Genomic DNA, 23,346 nt, shown 5'->3' on the forward strand with positions numbered 1-23,346 from the left:
AAACACTTGTTGATCTCTAGTGTACAGAGCGATTACTTCATACATCTAATAGATCTTGACTCTTCTAGAATGTCTTTGGCTGAGATTTGGTGGAAGGTGTAGGAGCATTCCCTAAGTGGCTCTTTTCTCTTGACCCTTGACAAAAGCTAAAAGCCTGCCACATAACAGAGTAGCGAAGGTCTTTGGGTAGAAGGGCAAATGTCCTAGGTAGGTCTTATGTTGGTAGGATGTTCTGATGGGTCAGGTGCCTCCGAGATAGAGGAGCAGCCTTGCTGCCTGCCTTCCACAGCCTAGACCTCTACAGCTGGAAGATTGTGGTGTTCTTATCTGTGCTGCAAACTTCAAACAACAACTCCTAGAATTATACAAAGATGGAGAGGCCCTTAGAAGTCACCTAGTTTACCTGCCTCCCCCTACCATTTTGTAGATGAGAAGACTGAGGCCCAAGGTCAGGAATTGGATTCCCTCCATGCCTCCATTAGAAGCCAGTCTTTAGGATGTGGTTCTTCAAGATCCATGTAGTCTGCGATGTCCCTTGAGTCACACAGCTTTTGAACATCTTTGTTTTTCAGACTCCTGGAGAAATAACCAAGTAGTTCTATAGACAGTAAGGTCGGTGCATGAGCGGAGGAACCAAACACACCTTTGGAATTCGTTAGTCATCCTCTGAATAATTTTCTTTAATTCCGCTCTCGTGGTGGCCAGTTTTTGATTTGAGGAAGGAAGGTGTAAAATAATGAGAACCCTTAGTATATCACAGTTGGGGAGTCAGGGGGGAGGGTCTGAGTATGAAATGATGAACGTCTCATTATGTGGAATTTGGAGAACAAGGAGCAGGATTAGCTGGACTTGTGGGCCTCATAGGCCTGCTGAGTTGGCCTCCACTTTAATATTACACGAGCAGAGTGACCCACTCCATGTTGATAGAGAAATTCCAGGCACCCTTATGGCTCACGCACCTGCCTTGTATTTAAGTAGAAGTGGAGTTGTCAGGTGTTACGAACATGGGTAAATCTCTGCTGGGTACCAAGCGAGGACAGACTTCCCCTCCAGGCATTGTGGAGAGAAGAAAGAAACGGAGTCTGTGGGGGGGAAAGTGAAACAGAAGCCTGCTGAGTGGCATTGGGTCCTGCTAAACATACGATTCTTTGAATTCAGGATCCATTCATCTGATTGTCTCTCACCTTTTTTTTTTTTTTACAGCAACTTAATCTGTTTGTAGCAGGCCACATTGCTCAGTGTCCCATCAAAATTTGTCAGAAAATCACTGGCTGGCCTTTTGTGAACTTGTCAAAGTGACAAGTGGGTACAGTGACAGGCGGCATTCCTGAGTTTTGCATCGAATAAATGCTGCTGTGTGCAGTGGTGGGCGATGCCTGAAAACAAAATATATTGGCAAGTTGGGGGGCGGGGGATGAAAAATGCAACCTTGTTCCTCTGGACATTTTTTTCTCCTTTTCTCCTTCTGTATCTGTTTCTCCTTTTCTTCCTCCTCCTCCTTGTTCTTTATCCTCTTCTGTTTCCTTCTTGATTCCCAGATACAGCAAGAGAGATCCATGCAGCCCCTCATGTGAGTGAGAAATTAATCCAACTGTTCCGGAATAAGAGTGACTTCACCTTTTTGGCCACGGTACAGCAAAAGCCATCGACTTCAGGAGTGATACTCTCCATTCGAGAGCTGGAGCACAGGTAAGTTGTACTTTTGAACGTGTGCTTAGAATGAATGGGCTCCACAATGGCTTGGAATTGAGAGGTTGTATCCCCAAGAGCGCGTGCAGCTAGCGGAGGCCTTGTTGCTGTTGGAACACGTGGATGAATTTTCTTTGCATTAAGAACTTACTTTGGGCAAAGTGGCTTCCTTGTTGACTCTCCAGGGACCACTCCTGAGTCTGTCTTGCCTATCTTGTGTCTTCTGGTCGACTTGGTTCCTGTGAACCCATATCCTCTGTCCTACTGTCTTGAGGTTATCAAGCAAGTTACACTGAACACTCTTCAGGAAACATTTACTATGTGTGTGTTCTATGCAGGGACAGTGCTGGATACTGGGAATACTAAGGTGAGGAATACAAAATTTCTGGTCTAAGGAGCTCCTAAACTGGTGGGGAAGATGGACACGTTTCATGAAGTATTCTAGATGGAATGGTAGAAATGTGTGTTTAAGGAATAAAGGGAATGGTCCATTCTGGAGGATTGTGGTAAGCTAAGGCAGGCTTCAGAAAGGATTGTGGTTCTATAAAGGGAACCACTGAAAGAAGTTGGATGGACTGAAAGAAGAGTAAGGGGTGGGAAGAATGGCATTCTAGAAATTGGAATATGATTTTGGGAAGGAAAATGTGGGGTCAGTGGTTGGCACGTTGTGTCGGGAGAGGGAGCCGAGGAGTTCAGGGTGGGCAGGGAGGAGTGGTGCTGTAGAGGTGGGTAGAAGCTAGATCATGTCGAAGCTTTGAAGCCATGCTGAAAGCTAATGGGGAGCCATATAAGGATTTTAAGTCTGAGGAAAGAGCATTACTTTAAACTCCCAAATAGAATAATCATCTAAGGCTTCCTCAAAGAGAATGGGGAGTTGCAGCCAGGAAGAGGCTAAGACTGTCCACCAGCCTCTGCTCTGAGAGCGTCGTCTGTAGATCTCTAAAGTGGGCCAGTCCAGAAGCCTGCCCCCCAGGCCAAAGCACCTGGACCAACAAATAGGCCTATTTTACTAAAACACTTGGCAGTATATTTCAGTCTGCTGTCTGGGCAGTGCCCTGGGGTGGGGGGGTTGTCTGCTGAGACCCTGCCCCCATTGTTACAGTCCCATGGGACCCCTAGAATGCAACAACTGCCCCCTCCCTGGTCTCTAGAGCAGCAGCTATAAGAACTGGGATGCCAGCTGAGTGTAAGAGCTCCCTTCTGGGACGAGGGGGTGCTCAGGAGTGTGGCAGGGGGAGGTGTGAGCTGCTGGCTGGAACATAGCAGAGGGGGCAGCATGAAGATGTCTACACCCCCCCGCCCCTGCCTCCTGGTTCTTCGTCCTGGACGGTGTTCCTGCAGGCTCCTGCATGTGTTAAATTAGATGCCTGCTGCTCAGGGCGGTGCTTAGCATTAGCAAATGAGCTGTTTTCACTCAACGTCGGCACGTGGGCTGCCACTGAGCTGGGCCCTGACCCAGTGAGTCGGAGTGCAGGGGCCCTTCAAGAGCAGTTTCTCCGATCATAACAACCTTAGGAGGCTCATGGGAGCTCCTGGATGTTTTAGGTGCTTGTCTCATGGGAACAGGTCTTAAAAGTTGAGCTGGCCAATGTGGAGTTCAAACCCTTAGCCCTTTGGGGGAAGCTCTGAGTTCTCCCAGAAGGTCCCCCGTGATTGTGGGTCTCCATGCCGGGGGTAGGCTTTATAGTGAGGCTCTGTCCCAGCCTCTTACCTGATTCCATGTGGATGCTGCTTCCTTGTTTGCTTACTGTGGTCAGCTGGACTCTAGTTTCTTTCCAGAGGAAATTGTTCCATATGTAGCTGTAGACTCAGCATGTCTGTGGGAAGAGTTGAATTCAGGATCTTCCAACAGTGCCATCTTGAATCAGAACCTCTTGGCTGATTTTATTTTATTTTTTAAGATTTTATTTATTCATGAGAGACACAGAGAGAGGCGGAGACATAGGCAGAGGGAGGAGGAGGCTCCCTGCAGGGAGCCTGATGTGGGCCTTGATCCCAGGACCTTGGAGTCACATCCTGAGTCAAAGGCATATGCTCAACCACTGAGGCACCCAGGTGCTCTGATCTTAATTTTTAATATTAAGTGTATTAGTCCATCGACAATACATTCCAGCCCATGCACGCAGGTGAGCCTGGACACCAGGGAGCAGCCAAGTCTGTGACGGAGAATCTGTCTGAGGAGGAGGGAGGCAGGGCTGCCCAGAAACAGAAGCTCCCAGTGTGTGTGTGTGTGTGTGTGTGTGCTCCATTCTCCCATGGGACTTAAGTTAGAAAACCAAGTCAAAGGCAAGATCATCAGGAATTTCAAGATGGTGACAGCAGAGTGGGCCCCTTCAGAGTGCAGGACCCTGTACAACTACACTGGTTGTGTCCCTGTGAAGTTGGCTCTACCTTGACCTTGCAGCAGACCTGCTGGGTGTCCTCTTCTCTGATCTCTGGTAGGTTTTGTGTGCCTTTTGCCTGGCTTCTGTGAGCTTTACTTCCGAAGGCTGACCCTGATCTTTCCTCAGAGCACGGCCTGTTGGCCTCTAGCTGCTGTACAGAAAACAGAAGTGTCCGAGAGGGGTCACTTACCCTCAGGCAGCCTGTAGTCAATGATTGACAGACTGTGGGAGTATGGAAGCCTAGTTCCCTTTGCCTTGGAGGCTTTAAGGCCAGAGAAGCTCTGTGGCTTGATTAACTCTCCAGTGCTCCCTGGGATTAGGCTGAGGCTTCCGTGTCCTGCTCCCGTCTTCCTTCCCCTCCTCTCCTGGGAGCACTTCCTTAAATCATTGCACTCAGGTTCATGTGTTAGAGTCTGCTGTGGGGGAACTTGAATTCAGATAAACCCTCCTTTACCTATTTAGGTTGACCTATCTAAGAGCAAAACTGCATGAAGGCAACTCGGTATATGGGGTCAGTGGTTAAGGAGGATCATATAGAGTGGCAGCTCTGGAAGGTCAGGGAGGCAGAAGGACTTACCAAGAAGAGGGTGGGCAGTTGGAGCCATGCAGGAAAATGCAACTTTGAGGGGGTGGGGTGGAGAGGTGCAGAGAATAGACCAACTTGTCTGGAGTGGGGCAGAGGATCTCCCGTACCTTTTCAGCAGAGGTGAGGATCAACTGTTCTTTTTTTCAATGGTTAAGTTTGATCTCCACCTTGAAAGGATGTGATGGACTCTGATCCTTCTGGAGGATGTTTTCAACATAATAACTTGACTGTTTCTGGGTCAGCCCAGAGAGAGCGAGGTGGCTGTGTTGGTGAGCAGGTGCGGGTTAGAGGCCCAGTGTTCTGTACCCTGGAAGAAGGTGTAGGAGTTACCATTATTCAAAGGTGGAGGGTCAGGCTGGTCTCGGCTTCACAGACAGGGAAGGGTCGTGTGCTTGCCCCACTGGGGCAACACGGTGGGCTTGGGTGTGAGGGCCGCCTCAGTCTGAGGGCCATACAAGTGTCCCAGAATAGAACACAGAAGATCTTTAATCTCCATTAAAGCAGAGGGGGAACTTCCCAAGGCAAGTGAGAAGCAAGTGGAATGGCAACGGTTGTAGTAGAAAGAGTGCAGACTGCGGAGTTGGCCTGATGGAGGCTGGAGGTCTAGTTCTAGCTCTGAAACACTGGTTAATGTCCCTGAACTAAGGGAGGTGGTGGTCTACCCTGCAGGGTTGTTGTGGGGGTGCAGGAGGACGGGGCATGGGAAGTGGACGGCCCCTAAGTACACATTATTTCTTTTCGACTAAGCATAAATCTTAAAGCTCCTTCTGGGTATCTCTTCTCGAATTTTTTTTTAAACTCTGTTTAAGAATAGGGGCACCTGGTTGAGTGTCTGCCTTTGGCTCGGGTTGTGACCCCGGGGTCCTGGGATCAAGTCCTCATCAAGCTCCCTGCATGGAGCCTGCTTCTCCCTTTGCCTGTGTCTCTGCCTCTCTCTCTGTGTTTCTCATGAATACATAAATACATTTTTTTTTTAAATTTAAGAATAAAAGTTGTGTTGCCACATGGTCATCTGATGCCACCTTCTTTTCCCTCACAGGTTTCTAATAGAACCTGAGGATCATTGGATAGTGAATTATCTGATCATTTTTCATTGTAATACAAAACCTCAGGTCTTTTTTTTTTTTTTAAAGATTTATTTATTTATTCATGATAGACAGAGAGAGAGGCAGAGACACAGGCAGAGGGAGAAGCAGGCTCTATCACGGGAGCCTGACGTGGGACCCGATCCCGGGACTCCAGGATCGCGCCCTGGGCCAAAGGCAGGCACTAAACCACTGAGCCACCCAGGGATCCCCAAAACCTCAGGTCTTGATTCAATAATAAACATAAGGAAATGGAGAATTCCCCTCCCCCTTGAAGTTCTGTGGTAGCTTTCTCTGGTCTAATCAAGGCTAGATTTAAAAAAAATTGACTGAATCGGTAATGCATTGGCTATGGGTAATAAAGAAACACACTTAGGCAGATGTTTACCTAGTAATGGAGGCCTGGAATGTAAAAGGAATATATGATCGTATATATTTAGAATTTGGCTACTGTAAGCTGGCAGTGTTCCCATCTGTAATAGGAGAGAATCCTCAATCACTTTTCAGATTTCTTAATTAACAGAGCAATAGTACCTAGAGGAGCAAATAAATAGTCTTAGAGACTTTGGTCATGGAAATCTGACCAGGTGTAGAAGATGGTCAAGAATTTGAGGCTCTTGATTCAGTAGCCAAGGGTTGGAGGGGCCTTATAGGTTAGATAGAGAAATTGGAATCTGTCTGGGATCTGACAATCTGACTTGGGGGGGGTAAGACTCCTTGGTTCGCTTCATGCTTCTTTCTTATGTGATCCTCCCTCCTTGTAGGATTCAGATTCAGATGAATTAAATATGTATTTGCCACAACTGAGGTATGATGGGCTCTCTGGTTTCTAGATAATTTAAAAAAATTTTTGCATTTCACTATTTGTTAGTATATTCAGATTGTGTATGCAACACCACCCTTCACAAATTTCCATTACCTCCAAGAGAAATCCCATACCCTTAGGGTGTCCCTCAACCATCTCCCCATAGCACTCTAGCCTTAGGCAACCACTTGTGTATTTTCTGGCTGTAGATTTGCCTATTTCAGACATTCCATATAAATGGAATCCTACAATATGTGGTGTTTGTGACTAGCTTTCATTTAGAATGTTTCCAGGGTTCTTTGATTTTGATAGTGTGTCAGTAGTTCTTTTTTTTTTTTTTTTGAATTGCACAATATTGCATTGTTTGGATATACCTTATCAGTTGGATATTGAATTTTTTCCTGTTCTGAATTTTACAAATGCAACTATGAAATTCCACGTGGAAGTTTTTGTGTGGACGTGTATTTGTATTCCCTTGGGTATGTAACGAGGGGTAGGATGGCTAGATAAATTGGGAGCTCTGTGTTTAACTGTTGAGTTGCCAGACTGTTTTCCAGACCATTTTACGTTTCCACCAGCAGTATGTGACAGGTCCAGGTTTTTTTGCATCTCTGTTAGTAGTTCCTGTCTGTCTCTTTGATACAGCCATTCTGATAGATGTGAAGTGATGCCTCATTATGGTTTTGAGTTGCATTTCCCGATGGTGAATGATACTGAGTATCTTCATGTTTTGTGGCCTGCTTACACGTCATTTTTGGAGAAATGTCTGTTCAGATTATTGGTTCATCTCTTAATTGGGTTGTTAGGATTTTGTAATAGTTCTTTATATATGCACGCCCCATATTGGATAGGATTTATATTTTTTCCAACTTTGTCTTCATGTAAAGCCCAAAGTTTTTAAATTAAATGTGTAGTGCACCTATTTTTTTTTCCTTGCTTGTACTTTTGTTCTAAGAAATTGTTTACTCTAAAAAAAAAAAAAAAGAAAGAAATTGTTTACTCTGAGGCTATTAAGACTTCTGCGACTGACTTAAAAAGTTTTATAGGTTTAGCTCTTTAAATCTCTGATCTTAATGTTTTCTATATGATGTGAAGTAGAGAGGTCCAAATCCATCTTTTTGCTTGTGGAGAACCAGTTGGCCAAGCACCACATGTGGATGATCTACCCCTTGTGAATGATCTTGTCTCCCTTGTCAAAGATCAACTGACTATAATGGGAAGAATTCTATGCTGTTGATCTATGTCCTTATGCTAGTGCTGTTTTGATGATTGTAGCTTTGTAGTTTTGAAATCGAAGTGAGAGCATTCTAGTTCCCCCCCGCCCCCAAGAGTGTTTTGGATATTCCAGTCCTCTTGAATTTCTACATGAATTTTAGGACCAGCTTTTTAACATCTACCAAGGTATTAGCTGGGTTTTCAAAGGGATTATGTGGAATCTGTAGGTTTATTTAGGGAGTATTGCCATCCTGGAAATTCCATGCCAACATGGAATTTCTTTCCATTTTAAGTCGTGTTTAAGTTTAAAGTGTTAGTTTGAGTATAGGTTTTGCATGGTATCTGTTAATTTTATTATAATGGCATCAAAAATGATAAAGGGAATCTATAATCTCACTGTGTTCGCTCATTGCTACTTTATAGAAATTCACTTGAGGTTTCTATGTTGAACCTCCTCTCCTGCAGACTTGATGACTTCATTAGTTTGATTCGTTGTTTTAGTGGATTTCTTTTAACATATCTAAGATCTGTCATTTGCAAATGGGACAGAAAGAAATAAAACTCTCTACCTGGTTGTCTCTTTTTCTTGTCTAACTGGCTTGGCTAGAACGTGGAGAACAGTGTTGAATAGACGTGGTACTAATGGGTTAGTCTTGTTCCTGACCTGAAGAAGGAAAACTCTCCATTTTGCACCATGGAGTATCCTGTTAGCTGTGTATTAGATGCTCTTAACTGGGTTGAAGTTCTTTTCTATTCCTAGTTGGTGGGATGTGGTGTATTATTATTTTAAATCATGAAATGGTATTTTTTCCCCCTCAAGTGCTATTTCTGCATCTGTGGAGAGGATCATGTTCTTATTCTATTATTGATGTGTATTATACTAATTGAATTTTGGAATTTCTACCAAGCTTGCATTTCTGGGATAAATCCCACTTAGTCATGTTAGATAATCCTTTTTATATCTTCCTGGACTTGATACTATATTTATTGAGAACTCCTACAGCATATTCAAAAAAAGCTACTGGTCTGTTGATGGCTTTTTTCTGGTTTTGGTATCCGATGTCTGCCTACCTTTTAAGCTATGTGGAGTAGCCTTCCCCCCACCCCCCTCTTTGTAAGCCAACATTTATTGATTGTATACTATGTGCCAGGCCTTTGAGCTTTATGTTCTGGTTTTTTTTTTTTTTTTTTTTTGGGTGATCTTCCTTGATTGAAGGATACAATTTTGTATTTTTGAAAATGTTTCTCCTATTTTTATCAGCTATTCCGTTTTTGTCTTCCATTGCCTAGAATCTCTGTAATAGTGAAGAATAATAAACCTTTTGAAAGGTCCTTTAAAAAGACAGGAAGATGGGCAGCCCAAGTGGCACAGCAGTTTAGTGTTACCTGCAGTCCGGGGTGTGATCCTGGAGACCCGGGATTGAGTCCCACGTGGGGCTCCCTGCATAGAGCCTGCTTCTCCCTCTGCCTGTGTCTCTGCCTCTCTCTCTGTGTGTCTCTCACGAATAAATAAATAAAAATCTTTAAAAAGACAACAACAACAAAGAAAACAAACACAGGAAGACTGCAATCTGGTCTTTAATGTATTCCCAAATCTGTTTGATAGGTTGATCAAAAGCTAACAGACATCTTATAAATATATATGTTGTCCTCATGTGAAGAAGTTTAGCTTTACTTCTGATACACTGAAAGACAAAAAAAAAATGGTGGTTACATTTTATTCCTCTTCCTGGGTACCTTTTGAGATAATATGATAAAAGGGGGGACAACGTGCAATGAACATAATCACATCGGAGTCCGTAATGTTGAACTCTTCCTGGGAAAAATCCTTAAATACTTCTACTGATGGTGTTTTTTTGTTTTTTTTTCAACAATATTAAAATAGTAGTAACTAGTATTACTTAAGTAGTTATAAAAAGCATTGTCCTAAATGCTTGACACTAAACTCCTTACACATCAACTCATTAACAAGCGAGAGAGGAGGTTTTTCTGTGTGAGCTAATTCAAGGCTTTTCGAGTTACTCTGGGCTTTAAATATAGAGAGGTAATACCTCTCTCATAAATGTTTCTAGAAGAACTTGCCTGAAAACAGTATGTGCTAATACTTTTGGGGGAGGCTGAGAAATCTTTCACCACTAAAATGTTCATTTTCCATCTCTTAGGGTATTCTAGGTAATTTTAAGCTCTTTTACAAATTTACGTTAAAATCCTTTCATTGATCCCTGTTTTTTGGGGGCAGATAATTGGACTCACATTCTCTTTGTTTTTATATTTTGTTATAGCTTTAATTTGTAATGGGAAATGCATGTATTTCCTTCTTGGCCAGGCTTATCGTGGGATTGTGTAATTTATTGGCCTCTTAAATGAAACTGTTCTTAGTTTTATTGGTCAAGTCTGTTTTTCATTTTAAATTCATTGATTTCTGCTTTTCCCCTCCTTTTTGATCACTCTGTGTATTTTTAGTAGCTTCTTGGATATTTTCAGTATTTTGTATAGCAGAATCACTGAAGACTTCATGTTTTCTTGAGTATTGTTTCAAATGCAGCCCACTGCCACTGCTATCCTTCTTTACTTTTCTGCAGTTCTTAATTTAGTTTGACTTCCTCTTCGATCCAAGTTGGAATGTTTAAGTGTATAGTCACTGAGAATTTTATAATATGTGACTTCGGCTTTTATTGAAGAAAAAAAAATGTGGTGTGAGGCTTATAGATTTGAGATGGCTGAATTTTTTTCTGGTGACCTTGTACATGTTAAATAGTGGAGGCACATATAAATGGATGGGTAGCTCGGGTGTGTATGTAGATACGTACAGATACAGCTTCATATGTAACAGTTTCCAGGCATGTTACTCAATTCCTATGTGTACTCATTTTCTACTTGAACTATGACCTGGGAGATAGACTCAGTTTCTATGATTAGAATCTTGTCCTATTCTCCTAGGGTAGATTGAAGGATCAGGTCTGGAAAAGTCCTGCCTGATCCATACCACATTTCATTGGCCAGTACGAGGGAATTTGGTCTAGCATTGTGCCAAGATGAGAGAACACGGGCATTGGAATCACTAGGCAGCCTTGGTTTTGGCTCTTTGGGATGTTTCCAGTGTAGTGTGTGCCCCAATTAGGAAAGTAGCCTAGGTGAGAGACTGCGTCACAGGGATATATTTTTTTTTTCTTTAACGTGTAGTGCACTTATGGTACATAGTATGTACTTAATAAAAATGGAGTGTATCAAAGATTCATTTTCTCCATCCCTGGTTCAGGGTAGTAAGAAATTTCATGGCCAGTTTCTTTTTTTTTTTTTTAATTTTTATTTATTTATGATAGTCACAGAGAGAGAGAGAGAGAGAGAGAGGCAGAGACATAGGCAGAGGGAGAAGCAGGCTCCATGCACCGGGAGCCTGATGTGGGATTCGATCCTGGGTCTCCAGGATCGCACCCTGGGCCAAAGGCAGGCGCCAAACCGCTGCGCCACCCAGGGATCCCCATGGCCAGTTTCAAAGGTTCACATGAAACATATTGTCCCAGGCACAGGTACTGCCTCAGATGTACTACATATCGTACAAGATCATGAAAAAAGGTGAAGGTGTTGGTATCTGGAGACTGAAATGAATAATACCTTGGGATTTCTGTGAGGATTAGTGGTATTTGTAAAACACCTAGCCTAGTTCTTATACCTAATAGAATATCCTCCCTCCACCCCCCCGCCCCCCCCCCCAAAAAAAAACCCAACCTATGATGATTGTGGTGTTCAAGTGGAATTTTGGTCCTAAGGGGAAAACAGGATGCTGAGGAGAGGACAGATAAGCAATAAAGTTACTTTTCAGTGGTTAAAGGAAAACGTATGTCTATCATGCAAGCTTTCTGGTAGAGTTCAGTTTCTAGTCAAAAGTCCCCTTTGCTGCTGAAGCATAATGGGGGAGCAGCAGATGAGATCTGAACACACTCCCCAGCCGTCAGGTGCTCCATGGGAAGGAAGCCTCTAACTGCCTTTTCCAAAGCTGTGGGCCGGAAAACTGCCTTTACTGTTCTGGGAATGAGAATCCAATTTCAACTAGGCTTCTGGCTACTTTAAGGCAAAGCCATTATTGAATTAATGGCAAAAGAGCATTCTTACAGTAGCTGAATTCTTTTCTAGCCAAAGGCAGGCATCCCTCTCACTTGGTGGGAATCCAGCAGGCAGAAGTGGATCATTTGGGAGGTTGTGATGCCTTAAACCAGGAGTGAACTTCTTGGCCCAGCAATATGTGGAAACTCTCCAGGTAATGGAGTCCGTTGAGTTCCCATATGAAGATCTTGAGTGAGTAGATGAAAAGAAATGGAAAACTTAAGGGCGATTGAAAAGTGTACCTGCAGGTAGCAATTGAAGTATATACTCTTATGTAATGGGCACTCTGTTGTTCTAGGTTTGTAATTTGGGGCTTGTTTTGTGGGTGGTACCAATAGAGCACTTTGGAAGGGCAACAAAGAAGAATCTGTATTACTGAACTCTTAGTATCATTGCAGATATAGATTTTTATCATTGCAGATTTAGTGTTTATTTTTCCTGATTCATGTGTGTTAATACCAGAGCTTTGCTAAAATGGAAAGCTTAATTAACATAGATGAAATCTAATTGAACGTCTGTCCTGCCAGTGTATGCAAATCTTTAAGATATAGTGGTAAGTCTTCTGTTTTTCAATTTTATTCCTAAATTACAGATGAAATTAAATCTAAACATAATTAGGAAGCTGAAGCAAGGAATCTGAGAAAACTTCTTGTGGAACGGTTACAGGAGATTTAAGGGGACACTTCTGGTTTCCCAAGAAGCCCTCTCCTCCTTATAAAATGGTATCTTTGGAAATACAAAGTTTCTTTATTTTCCAGAGTTCTTGTGGTAGAAACAACTTTCCACTTCAGTGCCAGATACAGCCAGGAAGTCAATGCAGGACTATTAATTACCAGATGTGTGAGCTTTGGGAATTTAATTTGCCTCCGTGTCCTTTCATGTAAAGTGAAGGTATGTGTTACCGTGTCCTGGAATCCTTGAGAGGACCAACAGGAACACTTGGGTGAATGAATCCTCCTACATCTCCTATCAGGGCCCTCAACAAATGTCATTTCCTTTCCTCTCTCTTCATGGCTACTTTTCATATTTACTAGTTTTTCCTCAGATACTTCGGGAGTGGAAAGGGTGTAGGTACTGGGAGACCTTCTCGCTGTTTGAGATAGTGATTAGGTTTTCACATCAAGAGATTGTTATAATCTAAAATAATGGGTTGTCCTAGCAGAATGCATTCTGTAATTTCTAAGTGGGTTTACCTTCTTATGAAGGACTTATTTTACCAGTATTTTATGCTTTCAGGTAATTGAATAGCAGAATGGAAGGTAGGAGGTGTGGGGAGGAAATTCTAAACATGTATTACATGGTTTGGTGAAGCCAGCCCAAGAGAATCTGCTCCTGGGGCAATTAAAAGGACATTTTCCCGGGAACCTGGGTGGCTCAGTCAGTTAAGTGTCCGACTCTTGGTTTCAGCTCAGGTCGTGACTTCAGGATCATGATATTGAGCCCTGTGTCAGGTTCTGCTCAGCATGGAGTCTGCTTAAGATTCTCACCCTCTGACTTTGCCCTCCCCTGGCTTTGCTCCTTCATTTGCTCCCTCTCCTCTTCTAAAATAAACCTTAAAAAGCACCTTTCCAGTAATTGAAATTTTTACATAAGCTTGAATGTTTAATCCTTTTCTCCAAGAAGATATAGTATAAGAAGTATGTAAAAAGTAGATGTTTTCAGTTATAACATGGCTTCCGTTTGAGAAGGAAGGGAACAAAATTCATGTTGGAATCCCACCCTCCTGCAGCTCTAGCCATGCTGCTTTTGAAGTAGTGCAGATGAGTCTTAATATTCCAAACAATATTAGAGGCTTTGGATTTAACCCCATATTCAGGTTAGACTAGCCTTTTCAACATTTAGGAAGTATTAATGAAAGCACAAGAAATGGGTAGGAAATATCAGAAAGGGAGACAGAACATGAGAGACTCCTAACTCTGGGAAATGGACTAGGGGTGGTGGAAGGGGAGGAGGGCAGGGGGTGGGGGTGACTGGGTAGCAGGCACTGAGGGGGGCACTTGCTGGGATGAGCACTGGGTGTTATTCTGTATGTTGGCAGATTGAACGCCAATAAAAAATAAATTTATTATTAAAAAAGACACAGAATGTTGCATGATGCTACATGCTGGACTATATTTGTGAGGCACACAGTGATGAAGATCATTCAACACCGTGCAGGGTACCTTGCTTTGCCCAAAGGGGTTGGGAAGTCTGCCCCTTAAGAGTTATACTTCATGGGGAAAAATAAAACTAGAAAGCAGTCAGAAGAAGAGTCAGAGGGCTCTGGGTGTGGCATGAATGAAGAGGCAAGAGATTAGTGATCACGATGTCTCGAAAGAACTGAAGGAAAACACGTTGTTAATGGAGGGTGGGGGGAGGATAGGTAGGGCAGAAGGAGCAAGGTGTGGAAAGAAGGGAACCTGGAGAGTCAGGTAAGAGGCATGATGGTGAATGGCTTTATAGGCAGTTAAAAGGATTTGGCCTTTCCTAGAGCAACTGGGATCCATGGAAGTGATTGAAGTGTGGCAGTGGCATGATTGCTTTTTGGAAGATCACACTGGCTTTTAGTGGAGAATAGTATGGAGGGTGCAAAATTGGGGACCGAAGAAGGCCAGTGGGACATTGCTGCAGCTGTGAAGAGCCTAGGTTGTAGCCAAGAGGATAGGTCCCTAGACTAGGTCAGATATTGGTGTTGCAGATGGAGGGAAGTTGATAACTAAGAAGTAGAGTGAGCTGGGCATAGTTCAATGTGGAATGTTGGGGAACAGACAGAGGAGTCAAGGGTGATGCCAAAGGTTCTAGCTCAGCCTACTGGGAATACTTTGTCCTAAGCAGGAGGGGTAGGGGGTGCATATCTATTTTTATCCCTATGCTACTGTTTCATAGTTTCTTGATTTTATTTTGTTCTAGTTTTTAGTTGAATAAAAATCTAGAAAAGCTAAAGAGGGTAATAAATGGGAAGTGGTCTCTGATAAATGGGATCATTTGCTTCTGAATGGGAGGCAGCTTCTTGGAGGAAACAGCTAAAAGCTGAAAAGGTCAATCTAGAGATTCCTCTCAATTCCAGTAGATAAGAAACCTGAAATCTGGGTTTTTATCCTTTGTACTTTTACACCTAGCAGACTATAGACGCAGCTTCGAGGGAAAAGTTTTAAGGCTATAGTGTGCATTAGCAAGTAGTAATTTTCAGACAAAAATGAAAATGAGTGGAAGGATCTCCTGTCAAGGAAATAAGGTTTTTCAGGAATACACTAATTAAGTAAAATTTAAATCTCTGTCAGAAGAAATGAAGCTCTTCCGATGACTTTTGACCTTAATTGAAGACCAGAAGTATCATAGCAATAGAGTATAATGTTTTGGGCAAATTGCTCATGCTTGTATATATGCATATTAGATTTTAGATTGCCTGGTATCTGAGAAATGGAAAAACAGCAAATGTAGCCATTAACCTTTACTTTTTTAGTAAAAAGTCACAATTTCATTAATACTTATGCATAAAATCACTTAAGTTCAATGGAATTCTAGAGAATTGAAAGTGTCATCTTTGACTTTCCTTTGGAATTGGTAGTTGTGAAACACTTGAACGTCTGGGTAATAGGTATTTGTTCATTTGGCTCTGTGGAGGGAAATGTGGACAGCTAAGCCTTGTCACGGAGGGAAGATTTAACCCTCTGGCTTGCTGAGTTCTGCGTGGAAGGCACTCCAGACTCTTAGTCCACTGGGGAGGGTGGTGGAGTGGCAGGATTGCTGGGTCCCCAGTCAGAAGACATGGCTCAGGTCTCCGTCCATGAAAACCCAAGAGCCCTTGGTCAGGCCCCTCCCTGTACCTCCTCTTCCTTACCTGTCAGGTTGGAATTCATTAATGTGTAACACAGATCAGTAACTGATGAGTAATCTGTGGGTTGGGAGCGCTGGATTCTGCAGTGGTGAAGAGAACGTGCAAGTGACTTGTCTTCAGTGAGCTTACATTCTAGTGGGGCAAGTCAGATAAACATGGACAAAAGTTAAACCTAATGACAAATGTCAAGGAGGAAAATAGAACAGAGGAGGGATGAGTGGTGGGTCAGTGGAGAAGAGAGGCTACCAAAGAAGGCTCTATGAGGATGGAACACTTAAAACTGAACCTAGGAAAGAGCTGCCTATGAGGAAATCAGAAAGAGGAGTGTCCTAGGGAGTGGAGACTTGGAAGGATGGTGGTCCTGCAGCAGGTTCCAGCCGGCTGTGCTCAAAGGCTAGACTGAGGGCTGGTGTGTATGAAGCTTTGTAAACTGAGGGTGAGGAAAGCGGCTCTAGATGATGCCAACTGTAATAGCTATCTTGACAATTTGCATAGGAGAGTGCTTCCTAAATGACCAGGTGTGATATTTATACAGGCCATATAATTTTAGGTCCCAAATCCCTTATTGAGCACCAGCCATATGCCAAGAAAATTTGCCCATTCGTGAGAACTGCTCCTTGGAAATCAAAATAACTTCATAATTTGAAACTACAATTAGATAATTTTGTGTAATAAATGAATTCAACTAGTGCAGTTTGTTTAGACCCGCCCCCTTCATTGAATTGGTTGCCAATAATCCTGGCCTGGTAGGATAGAATTGGCAGTTTACTCCCTGAAACGTTATCTAGTCATCTGGAGACCACCCGAACAAAGTTATTCCAGCTAATAATGGTCTTTCCTGAGAGGTACAGGGTCTCATCCCAGGAAGACCATGTTGACACAGAGATGGGGGAGTATGCGGTATGTGGGAGGAGGAGGTTCTTCTTGGTGGGTGGGTGTGCAGCCCACAGGGCAGAAACTGCAAGGAGCAACAGTGGCAAACTCCCGATGAACGGTAGCCTTCCAGGATTTGGGGAGCGTGGACTTTACCTTCTATGATAAAGCTCAAACGGCAGGCCTTAGTTGGCTTGCCCAAGTGCTTCATTTGCCTCATGTTACGATGACCCCTATGGTATTCATCCGCTGAAAATTTTTAAAAAAATCCTGACTTAGTTGCTGACACCTACAAATTGGGTCATTTGGCCTAGAAAATCCAGCTTTCTAGCTTCTCATGGAAAAATAGCATAGGTGTTCCTTAGATTGTCAGTCCCGACCTGTCCTGATGGCTTCCGCATGACTGTGAGGCCATGTAGACTTTTAATGTAGACTTCAGAGAGAAAGTTCCTGTACTTGGGTTTTAATTAAAAGTGAAGACTTGCTGATTTCAAGGGAATGACTTGACTCTCGGCCCACTTCAGCCCTGTGTGATGCCCACCTGGCTCCTGTAGCCCCTGGAGAGGCAGCTCCCCTCTATAGGGATTGGGGTGCCTGTGAGGTGTTACAAATGTGGTTGAGGGATCTGCTGAGACGGTGGCTCCAGAGCTAGAGGTCGTAAGTGGCTGTGCAGAGGATTCCTATACCCTGCTGGCATCTTTGTTGCTAGCAGAGTCAGCCAGATCAGGACTCATGGTTTGCAATTGGTGCTCCTCAAATTGAGGGAGGGAGGAGGGAAGAAAAGAAGTAGGAGGGCAACAGAGCTGGAACTAGCGGAGAGCTCCGTGGGTTCCACATACTACACCTTCCAAGCAGGATTTATTTCTGAACCTGCCTTGGGTTGTTTTGCATGAGTTACCTCAAAGACCTTGCATTTTCCTGGGGCCGTGGTCACCACCTTTTCTAAAATCCCAGTCTGAGAAGGTGTTTCTGGCTGACTTTAGGGGTAACCTTTAGTTTGGAAGATAAGATTGAGTTCCTGAAATTGTGGAATCTTGAGAAAGTATTCATGACCAATGGGGAAGGGACAACACATTCTTCTGTGACAACTGGCCTTGAAGACCTGGGCTGCATAGTTCTTGTTGGTCCAGTAAAACTGACTTTGTAAGAACGGATCCCCATGAGATTGAATGGAACAGTGAAAATCCCCACTGCTGGGCCATTTGTTTCCTTTCATTATGCCCTAATTGGACTCTGGGTGCTTGGCTCTCCTCTTTGGGAACAGGCAGTAGTTTCTCTCTGGTTACTGTATATTCAGGGCCTTGAGTTACTTTGATTCAAACTAACCAGAGGAAGGAATGCTCAGTAGCAGTTTCTGGCATTTCTGCTTGTAAAATTCCCATGAATTCCTTTGGTGCTCTTTGGCTTTTGTTTTAGAGAATCTTGGCTAGAAACTGGTCTGACTGCCGTTCCTGGTTCCTGGTGACTGCCCTCAGACTCCGTTTCCACTCCTCTTGAGACCCTAGTGAAAGGAGAGAAATGGATATCTAGAACGTGCCGTGTGTTCGACCTTCAGTATCTCCTTTTGTCCCTGTCACCCCCTAGATAATGTTTTTTTTTTTTTTTTTCATCTTTGAGATCAGAAAACTGCCGTTCAGAGAGGTTGAGAAATTTGTCCAGGGTTTTGCAGATGGAAAGTAGTAGAGCCAGAGTAAAAGGCCAAGCCTGAGAATTTGAAGTAGAGCCCGAACAGGTTCTTAAGGATTTTGACCCACTGTTTTCTTTAAATGTAATTCTTCATCTCTTACCTCTAGGGTTGCTTCATGGGAGTAATTAGTTTTGTGGAGTTGGCCGTGTTGAGCTTGTGATTCCAGCCTGACTCAAGGCACACATCACTGACTAGTGTGGGACTTCTCCCAAATACATTCCAGGGACCAATGGCCTGTAAGGTAGCCTGGTAAAACCAAAGGTATGAGATTACATAAACTTGGGAAAGAGGAAACTCCCTTTCTTGCTTGGAGAATCATAATCATAGCATATTCAAGGCTCTTTAAAATCCTAAGGTACTAGGCTCTATATTAAGGACTGCAAGTGTATCCTTGAATCCTCACAGAATGGTAAAATAGGTTCTGTTATCTCTTCATGGATGAGATTGTTGGGTGCTTTGTCAAGGGTCATTCCAGGTGGTAAGATGATGGAAATTGGAGTCACACCCAGGTGTCTGGTTCCTCAACACATTAACCCATGTATTGTATTGCTTCCTTAAGCTTGGTTACCATGGCTTTTCCTGAATTTTATCCTGGAATACTCTGGGGAATATTCAATATCATTTGGTTGAACTAGCATTCTAAGTAACACTAGGAAATAATGTGTGTACAGCATTGATTCAAGACCACCGTGGGCTGTCTATGGAATGAAGCAGTTTGACAGCCTTGGAGAGTCTTAAGACCCTGAACGTAGGTCAGGGGAGTCAAGAACTGGCAGGTAGAGCCCAAGAGAGGCCTGATGCAGTTGAACCAGATAAAGGGTCATTGATGCTTGCACTCTGCCTCCCTGTGGCTGGCAGTGAGATGCCTGCTGAAGGAGGCTGCTCCTCAAAGGCTCCAAAGGTCTCCAGCGCCCAGCCCGTGTTTGCTGGCACCCCGAGGGCGGTGCCTGGGGCATGCTCCACCTGCCAAGTTCAAGAGGCAGGAAGAAGGGCACTGTCTGCTTATAAACTGTCAGATGAGACTTGATAAGTTTCAAATAAGGGTAAGTGAAATCACTCCTGAGCTGCCTAGGCCATGAGAAACCCCATACGCAGGCTTTATTGATATCAAATAATCTTCCTTTAAGCCAGCGTGGTTCCCAGAAATCAGAAAAGTGAATGGATTGTTTGGAAAAAAAATCAGACACTTTAAACTTGAGAAAAGCCATGGGAATTTGTGGGAATCTTTTCCCACTTCCTTTAGCAAAGGTTCTAAAATGTGGTAACTCCAGGGGTTCAACATAACATCTCATTTTGCAAAGTACCCTGGGGGATTCTAAGAGTTGCTTATGATGGCTAGATGGTACCTCAGGGAAGAAGAAATAATCTGTGTGATCCCTTGAGCTTATTCCAGAAAGACTATTCAGGAAGCTCTCGAGTGGGGATTATTGAGGGTGAGGTGAGCTCCTCAATCCAGCTGTAGTAGCAATGGGACTCGGACCCCACAACAGTACTGAATGCTGTTTGGATGGGCCAAGAATTTTGAGCGGGTGTTTTTGGTGGTGACTCTTGCTGTTCTGTTTTTGGAAGAGAACGATTGCTTATTTCTGAGCCTGGAGAATGGTGATGTTTCTGAATAAAAACTTGATATGTGGTAACCATGGGTACATGCAGAACTTAGGAGGCTGATCCTTTCCCAAGGATGGATGGATGAAAGCCAGTCCTATGTGCCCAAGGATGCCCGTGGCCAGTTCAGGGTCTGTTTGTTCTGTACTCTTCCTCTGAAGAGTTATGAAAGGCCTTTTATAAAACCTGGTGCTGTGTTGTTGCTGGGGAGATTGAGATCTGCCTTTGGGGGGATGGACCCATCAACAAGGACAGCACCCAGGCTGCCTGGGTGGCTCAGTGGTTGGGCGTCTGCCTTTGGCTCAGGGCATGATCCCAGGGTCCTGGGATCAAGTCCCACATCAGGCTCCCTGCATGGAGCCTGCTTCTCCCTCTGCCTGTGTCTCTCATGAATAAATAAAATCTTTTAAAACAACAAACAAAACAAGGACAGCAACCATGTTGCTTCTTTCCTCTGTACCCTTTGATGGCTTCAGGAAAAGATCCAAAGAGTTGCATGGCTACGAGTCTAAATGCTCTGTCCCCTGCCTGCCCCTCTGATCTGTCCCCCTTCCTACATTGTCACTCAGCCACAGTCATTTCCTTGATGTTTCACAAACCTATCCAGCTCCCTCTTGCCTTTCTCCCAAGGCTTTTGCGTATATTTCCCTTGTCCAAGAATGCCCTTCTGCAGGCTACACTCCCCACCTCCTTCACCTGTCCTTTCCTGTGTTGACATCTTGTCACAGAAGCCTACCCTGACAACTGTAAAACTGCCCCCCACCACCCCGTTCTATCCTCACCACCTTGCTGTATGTTTTTATAAACTTTAGCATCATCTTAGGCAGCGTTTACTCCCCAATCCCCAACTGTTAGATGAGCAACTCAAGTGCAGAAACTTCAGTTGTGGTGTTTGCTGCTACATCCAAGCACCTTGAACAATGTGTGGCACCTCCTAGGTGCCCAACCAGTGTATTGAATGAATGGGAGTGGGGGGAGGTCTGTGGAAGCCCTGATAGGAAGCCAATAACTCTTCTAGGGAGAAGTCAAGGGTGGCTTCATAGAGGAAGAGGCATTTGACTTGGGACTGGAAGGAGTTTGCTGGGCTGAGGATGTGAGGGTTGAGGAGGGAAGGGGAGGGGAGGGAGGGATAAATGGCAGCTCTAGTCATGATGGAAAAGGCATGGCATTCTATTCCTTCCTTCCACTCTGCTCCCTACCCCACCCCCGGCTGCTTGTAGCATATAAATGACTAGTGTCATTGCTTAGGGTTTACCCCTGAGCGTCTTGTCCTCAGGCTCTCGTACTACAGTAAGATGTGTCAAGTGCCTGATTGAACTTTAATGTGATTGTGATGAGGTTGGGGAAGAGGTGGATGTATTCATTCTTTTGCTGTGAGTGTTATCAGCTTATAACCAGCTCCTTATGAGAGGTACACAGGGGTTTCACATGCTGGCAGTGGGACTGTAAAACATCTTGAATTGATTGTAGGGTAATAATGTCCATCTCCAAGAGGACTTGTTATGATTGTAAAATGTCCAACTGTTTTCATACATTTAAAACTCAGGATGAAGTTAGATCTCCACTTGGGGCTTTTCTCACTTTGACACTTGGAATTTTAATTGAGCCTTGGTAGCTAGATCTTTAAAATGAGATAATGTTCAAACACTTTAATTAAATTTTTAAAAAGGGCAGCAATAATCTACATACCAGTAGGCACAGCCTGTATTCTGTAGTGATTCACGTGCTGCTTAATCTGAATATCAGGGCGGCTCTGTTATTCATTTGCATGTTACTGGGGAGCACTTGCTTAGCAAATGAAAATGAGCCACCAGAAAACTCTTAAATGTACTCAGAGCAATGAACTGAGGGCCTCTTTCTAGATTCCCATGGGCAGGCAGTAATAATAGTTCCAATTCTTTATCTCTCCCCTCCCCTCCCCCCACTTTTTAAAGTACTTTATCAAGGTATGATTGCCAAACAAAAATCTGTACATACTTAACACAGCTTTGTGAATTTGGAGGCAAGTAGGCACCTGTGAAACCATCGCAACCTAGGCCATGAATTTATCCATCCCCACCTAAAGTTTCCTCCTGCTTTCTTTATTATTGCTGCTAGTTTATTTTTGTGAGAAGAATTTACCAAAATTTTACATACATGGTTTGGTGTTGTGAACCATAGGCACTGCTGTACAGCTCTTGTGGGCATCAAAGTGCTTTATCAGACCACTGTTTCCCCAGATTTAAGTGGCCTCAAGTCCAAACCGAGAGCCAAGTCAAGCCAGGAATGGATGGGAATGGAAGATGAGTTTGGCAGTTGAGGCTAGCTTTGAGGGGTCAGGGTCAGGGCACACGTACAAGTTGGATTTTTAGGCAAATAGTGGGTTGGAAGCCAAACAGGAAGACCCCAGGGGCATGCATAAATCAAAAAGGTCAAGGTCAGCAGGAGTATGGCTCCATACAGTGGTGTAGCCAGGACTCCCTGAACACTTGGGCACCAGATACCAAACTGTACAAGAAATCAGATCGCATAGTAGATGTAAGCCAATTGCCACAGGGTAATTTCATCTTCTGTCTTCTGGCCCTCACAGGGTAGGACATGGTGTAAATGCCTAATATGTTGACTAAATTACTGAGATAGAGGGACTTTTTGCTCGGTCAAGTGTCACCTTAGGCAGGTCTGCCCCAAGGCCTGCAAATGTAGACCATGAAACACCTCAGGTGTTAAAAGATTTATTTGTTTAAAATTATGAAGCTTGATTTCCTGCCAGATTTTGACAGTTCACCAGTGTCAGGAGTAGTAACCATACTTAGAGTTCTTCACTGTATGCTGGGGCTGAGACTTTAAGAGTGAGTTTGAGTTGCTAGATATCCAGGATTGGAAGAGCATTCCAGGCAAGGGGAAATAGTGTTGACAAATGCAGGGGAGGAAGGTAGAGGTTGGAGATAAAGCTGGAAGATTGTTGTTGGTCCCATCATTAGGAGTCTTCTGTTCTTGACTTTGCTTAAATAACTTTGGCTTGTAATAATGCATGCTGAATAAATGACCTTTGTGTAGGCCATGTGGAGTCAAGAAGTTTAAAGTGGGTCCAGTTTGGAAGGTAGAAGATGATCCCTGGAGGTGCTTGACCTGAAAAGAGCAGCTTTGCCCCAGGGGTGTGAGCCATAGACGTGCAAAGGAACTCCTGCATGGAAGGAGAAACACACAAGGTCCTATGGGGGAAGCAGTGGCAGGGAATGGGGGGAGAGCTCCTAAGGAAGCCTTGTCTGTACATGCATCTCTACATCCCCATGGACTTTACAACAGAGAAGACATGGTCAAATGTTTTGATTTCATGGAGAGCTTCTGTAAATAGATTTTAAGAATTGTTCTGTATCACCTGAATCTGAATCCCTGGGAAGTTAGTACCGAAATCTTGGTCTTAAGTTTCTAGGTGACCTTGATGCCCGCATTCTGTGGACAAGTGTTTGTGTAAGGATTTCTAACTCATGCCTTATATTGTCTTGAAAAGGCGAGA

At 43.7% G+C, this 23,346-nt stretch overlaps 1 protein-coding gene across 2 annotated transcripts in view; it reads left to right on the forward strand.

The window, feature by feature from the left end:
- The window catches only part of NELL1 (neural EGFL like 1), an 820,299-nt gene that overhangs the window by 77,423 nt on the left and 719,530 nt on the right, over positions 1-23,346 (forward strand). For both annotated transcript variants that reach the window (XM_025459768.3, XM_025459770.3), the window contains exon 3: positions 1,539-1,689. In XM_025459768.3, coding sequence (XP_025315553.1) covers positions 1,539-1,689 — 151 coding nt within the window. The remainder of the gene's footprint in view (positions 1-1,538; positions 1,690-23,346) is intronic.

This window comes from Canis lupus, chromosome 21 (assembly GCF_003254725.2).
Source record: "Canis lupus dingo isolate Sandy chromosome 21, ASM325472v2, whole genome shotgun sequence".
Lineage (NCBI taxonomy): Eukaryota > Metazoa > Chordata > Mammalia > Carnivora > Canidae > Canis > Canis lupus.